The sequence below is a fragment of the Mixophyes fleayi genome, chromosome 1 (genome assembly GCF_038048845.1).
Source record: "Mixophyes fleayi isolate aMixFle1 chromosome 1, aMixFle1.hap1, whole genome shotgun sequence".
Classification (NCBI taxonomy): Eukaryota; Metazoa; Chordata; class Amphibia; order Anura; family Limnodynastidae; genus Mixophyes; species Mixophyes fleayi.
The window spans coordinates 457,930,052-457,941,471 of NC_134402.1; the positions used below are offsets into that span (position 1 = coordinate 457,930,052).

At 50.4% G+C, this 11,420-nt stretch overlaps 1 protein-coding gene across 1 annotated transcript; it reads left to right on the top strand.

Annotated features, from left to right (window-relative positions):
• Positions 1-1,599: 1,599 nt before the first annotated feature.
• DCTN3 (dynactin subunit 3) lies at positions 1,600-11,137 on the top strand. Its single transcript, XM_075187158.1, has 7 exons — positions 1,600-1,754; positions 1,834-1,918; positions 3,434-3,520; positions 6,063-6,146; positions 6,564-6,622; positions 9,474-9,533; positions 10,316-11,137. The coding sequence occupies exons 1-7, from the start codon at positions 1,668-1,670 to the stop codon at positions 10,403-10,405; spliced, it is 552 nt and encodes a 183-aa protein (XP_075043259.1). The 5' UTR covers positions 1,600-1,667; the 3' UTR covers positions 10,406-11,137.
• Positions 11,138-11,420: the final 283 nt, after the last annotated feature.

Below are 11,420 nucleotides of genomic sequence, written 5' to 3' on the forward strand. Positions count from 1 at the left end.
GATGAGGAGAACCAGCACTAAGAGGAGCTGGGAGGAGCCTTATAAACGAGAAGTAACCAATGGATGAGCAGAACAGTTGAACACAGATGAGATGATTAGCTGCGCATGTGCAGAGCTGATTGCTGGCGTGACAGCAGGGGAAGAAGCAGGAAATGAGGAATGAATAATGCTCAGGTTACCGTTACCGTGGGTGAGCGACGTGTGACACAAACACATGTTCTAGCAGCAATACACAGCCGTTATCACTAATAATCAGCATTTAGACTAGACCTGTAGCTGGAGCAAGAGATACGGCTGAAAAACAAGTACCTGAGAGATGCCCAGGGCAGGTTGGGTACGTTTTTCCGAGTACCACAACCCCGACATACCTGTAGGTATCCTGGTTGTTGGGGTTGTGGTAATCGTTTTTACGATTACCACAACCCCAACAATGAATGGGTGATAAATAACAGGAAGGGGGGGTGATGAATAGAATTACATGGGAGGGTGGTAACAGTAGGCAACGCTCTGCCATGTCGTGAGCTGTTTAGTAGTAACAGGGATGGGGGTCACCTCAGCAGGTGCTGGCTCCAGACACCATGCTTGGTTGTTACACCACCTGCACCAATGTAATTCATGTTATTCAAACAGAACTATAAACACTTCCGCAGCAGAGGCGGAAACTCTGCAAAGCTCTCTGTGACATCAACAGGACTTTACCCAGCAGGTGACAATCCTATGACAGTGTAGGGGGTACAGGGACGGGACACCGTTGGGGGGGAACAGGGATCTACACATTTGAGGGGAACAGGGACGGGTGACAGGACACAGTTGGACAGCACGGTGGCTCAGTGGTTAGCACTTCTGCCTTACAGCACTGGGGTCATGAGTTCAATTCCTGACCATGACCTTATCTGTGAGGAGTTTGTATGTTCTCCCTGTGTTTGCATGGGTTTCCTACGGTTTCCTCACACATTTCAAAAACATACTGGTAGGTTAATTGGCTGCTATCAAATTGTGTCCTATATCCATGTATTGATGCCTATGGAGGTGGCCATTTTCATGGAGACCAAGATTCAATCATAGACAGGTATGACTTCAGCATTGGAGACAGAAATGTAAAAGACATTTCAGTCTCTAGAAATTCATTTCTATAACACACAGTTGCCTACTAACCGGGAGCTTCCCGCATTTCTGGTAGACATCTCAGGCTCCCGGGAGAGCAGGGCAACCTCCTGGTTCTCGACCCCCCCCATAGATATATGGTGAAGGTGGGGCTTAATGATGCAAATATTTCATCATCTTAGCCCCACCCCCTGCTGTAATTGGCTAAAATTGTGACAATTTTTTAGGGGATGGGCGCCAAAATGATGTGATTCGTCAAGCCCCGCCCCTGCGCACCCCGGGATCTAAATATATAAATATAAATAAATAGCTGATGATGGTGATGACACAGTTGGGGGGTACATGGACCAGTGAGAAGACACAGGTAGAGGTTTATATTGGGGTGTTATTGGCACAGGGATGCGGTGATGACGTAATGTGGGAGGGACTGTACGGCACTGTAGTCCCCGGGGCGGGGGTCGCGTGGTGATGACGTCATCTGGGTGGTACTGTACGGCACTGTAGTTCCCTGGGCGGTGTCACGCGGTGATGACGCTTTTCCTGCGGTCCCGGAAGTTTTGGTGATGATGGCTGAGATGCGGGAGCTGCAGAGCCGGATCCGGGAGGTGGAGAGGCGGCTGTACGGGGAGAGCGGGGCCCCGGCCAGGAAGGTCAGAGCTCGGTGTTATACTGACCTGGGGGGTCTCACAGTGATGGGCAGACACTGAGCCGGTCTCCTCCATCTTACAGGTGGCGGATGGGCTGATAAAGGTGCAGGGAGCGCTGGGGAACATCGCCAGTAAGCGGGAGCGGGTGAAGACTCTGTATAAGAAGAGTAAGTGTGTCCTCCAGGCCGTGTATAACCTGCTGCACCCCGGTATGATCACCCCTGTGTGCCCCACCCCCAGCTATGGCCCCTCACCTGCTGTACCCCGGTGTGATCACCCCATGTGGTGAGCAGGGAGCCCCCTCCCCCCCCATACCAGCTGCACCCCCGGTGTGATCACCCCTGTGTGCCCCCCCAGCTATGGGCCCCTCACCTGCTGTACCCCGGTGTGATCACCCCATGTGGTGAGCAGGGAGCCCCCTCCCCCCCCATACCAGCTGCACCCCCGGTGTGATCACCCCTGTGTGCCCCCCCAGCTATGGCCCCTCACCTGCTGTACCCCGGTGTGATCACCCCATGTGGTGAGCAGGGAGCCCCCTCCCCCCATACCAGCTGCACCCCCGGTATGATCACCCCTGTGTGCCCCCCCCAGCTATGGCCCCTCACCTGCTGTACCCCGGTGTGATCACCCCATGTGGTGAGCAGGGAGCCCCCTCCCCCCATACCAGCTGCACCCCCGGTATGATCACCCCTGTGTGCCCCACCCCCAGCTATGGCCCCTCACCTGCTGTACCCCGGTGTGATCACCCCATGTGGTGAGCAGGGAGCCCCCCCATACCAGCTGCACCCCCAGCTATGGCCCCATACCTGCTGTACCCCGGTGTAATCACTGCTGTGTCCTGTCAGCACCTTCCCCATAGACAGCTGTAATCCCTATGTCTATGTGGTGAGCAGGGTTATGGCCCCATACTCGCTGTACCCCCGATGTGATCACCACAGTGCCCTGTCAGCACCTTCCCCATAGACAGCAGTCATCTCTATGTGGTGAGCAGGGTGTGACCCCCCCCTTCCCCCCAGCTATGGCACCATACTCGCTGTACCCCCGGTCTGATCACTTCAGTGCCCTGTCAGCACCTTCCCCATGTGGTGAGCAGGCTGTGACATCTATACCTCCCCTCCTATACCAGCTGCACCCCAGCTATTATGGTGGTGAATGTGGTTTGCAGAGAACCGGAGCTGTAATATATTGTACAATGTTCATTTATATGGGAAACCATCATGGTGTCAGGGACAGAGACCCTGGTCTATGGGTGACCACCATACGCTGCTGCTTTGGTTGTGGGGACTCGCTTGTGTGTGTATCTATGTGGTTGTCCCATTGGTTGAATTAAGTCACTGTCTGATTTCTTTTACCACAGGAACATCTTAGGATATCTCACCAGCTTGTAATGTAGACTTAGGGAGTTTGTCTCGTTCCAGCTGTTTAGCTAGTCCCAGCATGCTCTGCCAGGCATGGCTTGCTGACACTTGTAGTGCGACAGGACCTGCAGAGCTACATTTCCCCTACCTCTGATGTAATGTCTCAGCTTAGTGTTAGACACACATTATAGACACATCCAGAGCCTTTATTTGATTGATGCTATATTGCAAATAATTTATCAATAGCGCCCTAACAAACATGAATCTGTGTGATGCTGTTCTTGTGTTACACACCAGTCTGTGCCTTTTTCTCCTGTGTTTTAGTTGAGGACCTGATTAAATATCTTGACCCACAGTATATCGACAGAATTGCTGTTCCTGACTCCATAAAACTGGAAATTATTTTGGCAGGTGAGTGACATTTTTGTCGGTTGAGTGATGGATTTCCGTGTGTCCATGTGTGCGGCTCTGCGTAGCTGCCACACAATGTGCGATGACACCGTAGAGCTCTCAGTGTAGTGCACGGTGGTGTTGTATAGCGTCATGCTGGGTCTGCCAATGGAGAACTGGTAGACCACTCAGATTGCTCTATAGACCTCTACAAAGGCTGAAAGCAGCCCCGACAGACTGGAACTTATTGAGTGGCACCTGTGTCTTCGTTTTCATTTTCCTTAATAGTTTTGACATGTAAAGGAAGGATCCTGGTTTTAATCAGACAGGAAATACCAGCCTGCCATCACAGGGCTCATACACACAAACTCCATTATGATGATCAGTGTTAAGTTGTTGTATCTGTGCCATTCCCGCCTGTTTTTCATCAGGTAACAAACTGTGATGTTAAACCAGCGAAACTTTACAGAGTCTGATCCACGTACAATCCACGTGTGATCATTAATGGATGGCAGCCGTAGTCGTGTGCATGAGGCCCAATACTGTTCTATTTACCTAACTATGAGTCTGTATCTGTTTTCCTCTCTCTGTACTGACATGATTGCAAAACTGTGCACCCTGAATGAACTGTTATATGTGTAGAAATACCTATCTCCTATAGCAAAGATTATCCCCTCACTCTCAGGACATGTGTAATACAGACCGTCCCCTTATCCCCCCCTCTCTCAGTACACATGTAATACAGACAGTCCCCTTATCCCCCCCTCTCTCAGGACACATGTAATACAGACAGTCCCGGTGTCCCCTCACTCTCAGGACACATGTAATACAGACCGTCCCGGTGTCCTCTTACCCTCAGGACACATGTAATACAGACAGTCCCGGTGTCTCCTCACTCTCGGGACACGTGTAATACAGACAGTCCCGGTGTCCCCTCACTCTCGGGACACGTGTAATACAGACAGTCCCGGTGTCCCCTCACTCTCGGGACACGTGTAATACAGACAGTCCCGGTGTCCCCTCACTCTCGGGACACGTGTAATACAGACAGTCCCGGTGTCCCCTCACTCTCGGGACACGTGTAATACAGACAGTCCCGGTGTCCCTTCACTCTCGGGACACGTGTAATACAGACAGTCCCGGTGTCCCCTCACTCTCGGGACATGTGTAATACAGACCGTCCCGGTGTCCTCTTACCCTCAGGACACGTGTAATACAGACAGTCCCGGTGTCCCCTCACTCTCGGGACACGTGTAATACAGACAGTCCCGGTGTCCCCTCACTCTCGGGACACGTGTAATACAGACAGTCCCGGTGTCCCCTCACTCTCGGGACACGTGTAATACAGACAGTCCCGGTGTCCCCTCACTCTCGGGACACGTGTAATACAGACAGTCCCGGTGTCCCCTCACTCTCGGGACACGTGTAATACAGACAGTCCCGGTGTCCCCTCACTCTCGGGACACGTGTAATACAGACAGTCCCGGTGTCCCCTCACTCTCGGGACACGTGTAATACAGACAGTCCCGGTGTCCCCTCACTCTCGGGACACGTGTAATACAGACAGTCCCGGTGTCCCCTCACTCTCGGGACACGTGTAATACAGACAGTCCCGGTGTCCCCTCACTCTCGGGACACGTGTAATACAGACAGTCCCGGTGTCCTCTCACTCTCGGGCCACGTGTAATACAGACGGTCCCGGTGTCTCCTCACTCTCGGGACACGTGTAATACAGACGGTCCCGGTGTCCCCTCACTCTCGGGACACGTGTAATACAGACGGTCCCGGTGTCCCCTCACTCTCGGGACACGTGTAATACAGACGGTCCCGGTGTCCCCTCACTCTCGGGACACGTGTAATACAGACGGTCCCGGTGTCCCCTCACTCTCGGGACACGTGTAATACAGACGGTCCCGGTGTCTCCTCACTCTCGGGACACGTGTAATACAGACAGTCCCGGTGTCCCCTCACTCTCGGGACACGTGTAATACAGACGGTCCCGGTGTCCCCTCACTCTCGGGACACGTGTAATACAGACGGTCCCGGTGTCCCCTCACTCTCGGGACACGTGTAATACAGACAGTCCCGGTGTCCCCTCACTCTCGGGACACGTGTAATACAGACGGTCCCGGTGTCCCCTCACTCTCGGGACACGTGTAATACAGACGGTCCCGGTGTCCCCTCACTCTCGGGACACGTGTAATACAGACGGTCCCGGTGTCCCCTCACTCTCGGGACACGTGTAATACAGACGGTCCCGGTGTCCCCTCACTCTCGGGACACGTGTAATACAGACGGTCCCGGTGTCCCCTCACTCTCGGGACTAATTGAAGTCGTAAATGAACCTACACTGAGCAGTATATTAGGAGATAAAGTGAAACTTTTCATTTAATGAAGGGGGTGGCCCTACAATGAGTAGGTGGGGCTTAGTAGAGACACTTATGGTTTCCACCAGCACCACTCCCAGCTGGACCTGCAGTCCCACAGAAAGGACTGACTGGTGTTACTGGGGATACTCTGATAATGTGTTGTGTGAGTGACGTATCCCGTGTCCTCCCCACAGAGGAGCAGTTTATCCTGGCGCAGACCTCACTCCTGGAGGAGCTACACACTCTGCAGCCACTTCTGGACAGTGAGCACATCAAAGGTAATATCCTCTATCACCGCAGAGCAGATCTCCAGGACTGCTGGTTGCTATGGGTTACACCACCTTTACTCCACAGTTACCTGTACAACAGCTTTCAGTAATGTCCCCTCTGAATCCTGTCAGTATAAATATACTTCAGACTGATGCTGAATTCTCATCAGTTATACTATAAAGTGAGACGGGTAACATACAGACTATATGAGCTGCAGCAGATGCAGTAACGACAGAGGGCAGGTCAGGGTGCGTGTTTATCTTTACCATGTTCTCGCAGGTCATTAATCCTTCGGGAGAATGTAGTGTACAGGTGGAGGTTATATATTTGTGGTGGCATTTTTTTATAAAGGTATTATATACAGGAGATAGTCAGTGTTGTTGTACAATGATGTTTGTATTTAACACATCTGTTTGTGTTCACAGCGGTCCCCACACAGGCCAGCAAGCTGCAGACCCTGTCCCAGATCCACATAGCACAGCAGGTCTGTTCCCAGCACTGCGCTTTATAATGTGATATAATTACAATGTAACAATAAGTGTCACAGTGATCACGTCCTGGTTCAGCGATCTCTGCTCGTTACCTCAGCATTTGGGGGCTCCTAGTATCAGCTAATAGCAGGGATGTGGAACATTTCACTATGACACACGCAGTATTCTGTAACATGTCGCCTCTTATGGGGTCTCCTGGGTTGTGGAGATTAAAGAATCTCTGATGGGCAGGAGGAGCATCTGCAGAGGGTATGGGGCAGTGATGTAACGCAGTAGGGATCACCTGCAGGGGGTATGGGGCAGTGATGTAACGCAGTAGGGATCACCTGCTGGGGGTATGGGGCAGTGATGTAACGCAGTAGGGAATACCTGCTGGGGGTATGGGGCAGTGATGTAACGCAGTAGGGATCACCTGCAGGGGGTATGGGGCAGTGATGTAACGCAGTAGGGAATACCTGCTGGGGTATGGGGCAGTGATGTAACGCAGTAGGGATCACCTGCTGGGGGTATGGGGCAGTGATGTAACGCAGTAGGGAATACCTGCTGGGGTATGGGGCAGTGATGTAACGCAGTAGGGATCACCTGCTGGGGGTATGGGGCAGTGATGTAACGCAGTAGGGATCACCTGCTGGGGGTATGGGGCAGTGATGTAACGCAGTAGGGATCACCTGCTGGGGGTATGGGGCAGTGATGTAACGCAGTGGGGATCACCTGCTGGGGGGTATGGGGCAGTGATGTAACGCAGTGGGGATCACCTGCTGGGGGGTATGGGGCAGTGATGTAACGCAGTAGGGATCACCTGCTGGGGGGTATGGGGCAGTGATGTAACGCAGTGGGGATCACCTGCTGGGGGGTATGGGGCAGTGATGTAACGCAGTAGGGATCACCTGCTGGGGGTATGGGGCAGTGATGTAACGCAGTAGGGATCACCTGCTGGGGGTATGGGGCAGTGATGTAACGCAGTAGGGATCACCTGCTGGGGGTATGGGGCAGTGATGTAACGCAGTAGGGATCACCTGCTGGGGGTATGGGGCAGTGATGTAATGCAGTAGGGATCACCTGCTGGGGGTATGGGGCAGTGATGTAACGCAGTGGGGATCACCTGCTGGGGGTATGGGGCAGTGATGTAACGCAGTAGGGATCACCTGCTGGGGGTATGGGGCAGTGATGTAACGCAGTGGGGATCACCTGCTGGGGGTATGGGGCAGTGATATAACGCAGTAGGGATCACCTGCTGGGGGTATGGGGCAGTGATATAGCGCAGTAGGGAATACCTGCTGGGGGTATGGGGCAGTGATGTAACGCAGTAGGGATCATCTGCAGCGGGTATGGGGCAGTGATATAATGCAGTAGGGATCACCTGCTGGGGGTATGGGGCAGTGATGTAACGCAGTAGGGATCACCTGCTGGGGGTATGGGGCAGTGATGTAACGCAGTGGGGATCACCTGCTGGGGGGTATGGGGCAGTGATGTAACGCAGTGGGGATCACCTGCTGGGGGTATGGGGCAGTGATATAACGCAGTAGGGATCACCTGCTGGGGGTATGGGGCAGTGATATAGCGCAGTAGGGAATACCTGCTGGGGGTATGGGGCAGTGATGTAACGCAGTAGGGATCATCTGCAGCGGGTATGGGGCAGTGATATAATGCAGTAGGGATCACCTGCTGGGGGTATGGGGCAGTGATGTAACGCAGTAGGGATCACCTGCTGGGGGTATGGGGCAGTGATGTAACGCAGTGGGGATCACCTGCTGGGGGGTATGGGGCAGTGATGTAACGCAGTAGGGATCACCTGCAAGCTGCAATGTCCCTGGTTTCTCTGAACCTGTTTTTTAGATCTTGAGTCTCATTCTTGGAGCAGAAAGTGTGCAGTGTGAGGTGTGAGCAGGTACAGGATAATGTCTGACGTTATCCAGGCTGTACAGCATTGTACATGATGCTCTGTGAGTGCAGTCTCTGTAAATGGCCAGGTGGATGTAGTCATTATGGGCTTAAAGTCCCCTGTAAGAGGCGTGTATTTATACACACACACGACAACTGTATATATTAATGTTGTGTATAATAATGTCAGCTCTCTCTGGTTTTGTTTATGACCAGACGTATGAGATGAGGGTGATAACTATATAACATTGTGTATTAAGTTACTGTGTATAACTGCAGCTGTCCCATCAGTCATGTCCCCCCCCCCCCCCCCTCCTCTATAACATAATAACGTGTTTGTCAGGCATCTGTTGTGCTGTGATTTATAATGTGTCATGGACTACACGCCTGCACTGATTATATGTCAGGCAGAAATAGAGGAACAGATGTATGTGAACGGCCCCCATGTACCAGTGATTTCCAGATCACTGTAAACGCCCCTGGAATCGTCCGTGAGGTTGGCACATAGTAAGAATGTGAGGATGTCTCTTATCCCGGATGTGCGTTACGGCAGATTGTGTCGCTGATCTGTTTCTAACAGGTTCACAGCCGATACAATATGGTGAAGAGGGCATTGGAGCTTACAATCTATAGGACATACATCCTGGATCTCAGTGTATACTGCACTGGTCAAAGTATATGATGACTGCACTAGCTGGCATTGTAAATCTGATATAATCTGTATATAATATATGTGTGTTTATATTTACCATGTATAAAGTGTTTTATGTTTACATCACCTTGTAACATCTGATGTACACTGTAATGTCATCCAGTTGTACCCAGCATTAAAGTGCTGATTGTATCTTTTCCATTTATATTATCCTGTCTCTATAATGACTATAAGTGATAGGCTGGTGGCTGGGTCATGTGACACAGACCAGCATATACCGCGTGTCCTAACCGTGTGCTGCTTCTTCACAGGACCAATGTGACGAAATCACAGCCGAGACCAAGAAGTTGTTTGAGGATTACAACAAGATGGTATCCTTTGTGTGAGGGTAACATAATAACATGGTACTTACCGTTACCCGTGCTGACAGACAGCAATGCCTCTCGGAGGTAATGTTGTTTCCTCATTGTACAGTAACGCAGCCCTGCAGCCGGTTTCATTATGCAGAAATGCTCCTGTTCATCAGCCTTCCGGATACGTTACACTTGGTACCTACTGCGCATACAGTAAGGAACGTTCTAACCACACAGCTGCTCCCATCATGCACCTCTCTGTCTTGAGGGGCCAATCTATGCCCTTCCTGTAAAATTGACGCATTTACACAAAAATACACAGTGTGGCGTATAGCGTGAATTGAGCTGACGGGTGACAATTGTGCACTTTCATAGATGTCTCGTCACTGTGAGGAGCCCTGGTAAACAATATACTGAGGAGGTGGAATGTCGCGGGCAGGGTGTTAAGTCTGTTTTAGGAATAACGCTGAAGTTTATGGGAAGAAGAGCACAGGACGGACCCTTATCTTGAAATAAAACGCAGACATGAATAAAAATATTTAATTCCTTAAAGGGAACATTTATTATATTATAAGAGAGCTGCAATCGCCATGTTCTCTGTTTACATGGTTAAATTATCCTTCTATACATCAGGATAAGACCTCAGTTGTCATATGTGCAATGTTACATACGTGACAAGTTTTTGTTATACCAGTTTTTCATTATTTCTACTTCTTATCAGATGTAGAGTACACCCTGCCATATATAAGGCAGATGACTGACCTCTATCATTACTCTGTAAGTCCTTAACCCGCCGTCAGACCGTTCTCCTCTCCAAGCAGTTCGTTATGTGGGACGAGTCTCTGTCGCAGCTGGAGGCAGCCAAACAAGTGAAGCCGCTTCCTGAGTGATCCCGTTATTTATAACCTTTACCTGACGCAGCACAGATCTGTTGTACAGAACGCTTATTCAGCCATTATAATGTACTTTTATTTACCGGCAGCAGCTGTCAGTGTTTATGGGGTGACTGGCAGACATAGCGCTGACGTATTGTAGCGCAGGTACATTTATTATCGGAGGTCTGGGTGATGTCTGTTACTGTATCTAACCTCTTACAATTTCCTGTAACGCTGAGATCTCCAGCTCGGGCTCCAGGATGTTAAATTAATGGGGTATCGGAGCTGGCGTTCCTATTTATGTCCGTTGTCAACACTTTATACCGATCCCGTTATCCCCCCTGCATGCTGGTCCCTCCCTTCATCATCATTCAGCTACAATGAAGGTTTATCAAGCACTGGGGTCATTAACTCTTTACCTTCATGGGGTGTGTATGTGCCTCAGACATAGTTCAGTAATGATCTTATTATCCTGCTGTGTCCGTGGGCATCAAAGCTTTTCTGCAGAGTAATAAAACACCTGAATTTTACATATAAGCAACTGCAACCTTCAAGAAAATAGGTTTAAATTCCAATTCTATGTGGCACGGTGCCCCCAATACTCAGTTGTCTCCCGGCAGCGATGTTTAGATTCCATTAGAATCCTGAGTGTACGGCCATCGCTGCCACAGGTTCCAGGTGGTTCTGTGTCTATACATTGTCTTGTTGCTGAGTTTTATCTGTAATAAAGTCTCCACTTACATTAAACACTGGTCTGGCTCCTGTCTGACCCTGACATCCAGCTCTGTAGATATAGGATACGTATATATGGGGGTGTGGGTGTATATTCATATCCAGCTTATCTTACAATGTTTTATTATTCACTGTTATAAATACTATATCTTGGAGGAAGACCATCTGATTTAATGCTGCAATAGACTAAATACAGATTTATTTATATTGGGCTATAACACTTTTTGTTCCTTGAGATCTCTTAAAAGAAAATGTTGGTTTGTACACGTTTACATGAACACAGGGGTCGAAGTGGAAA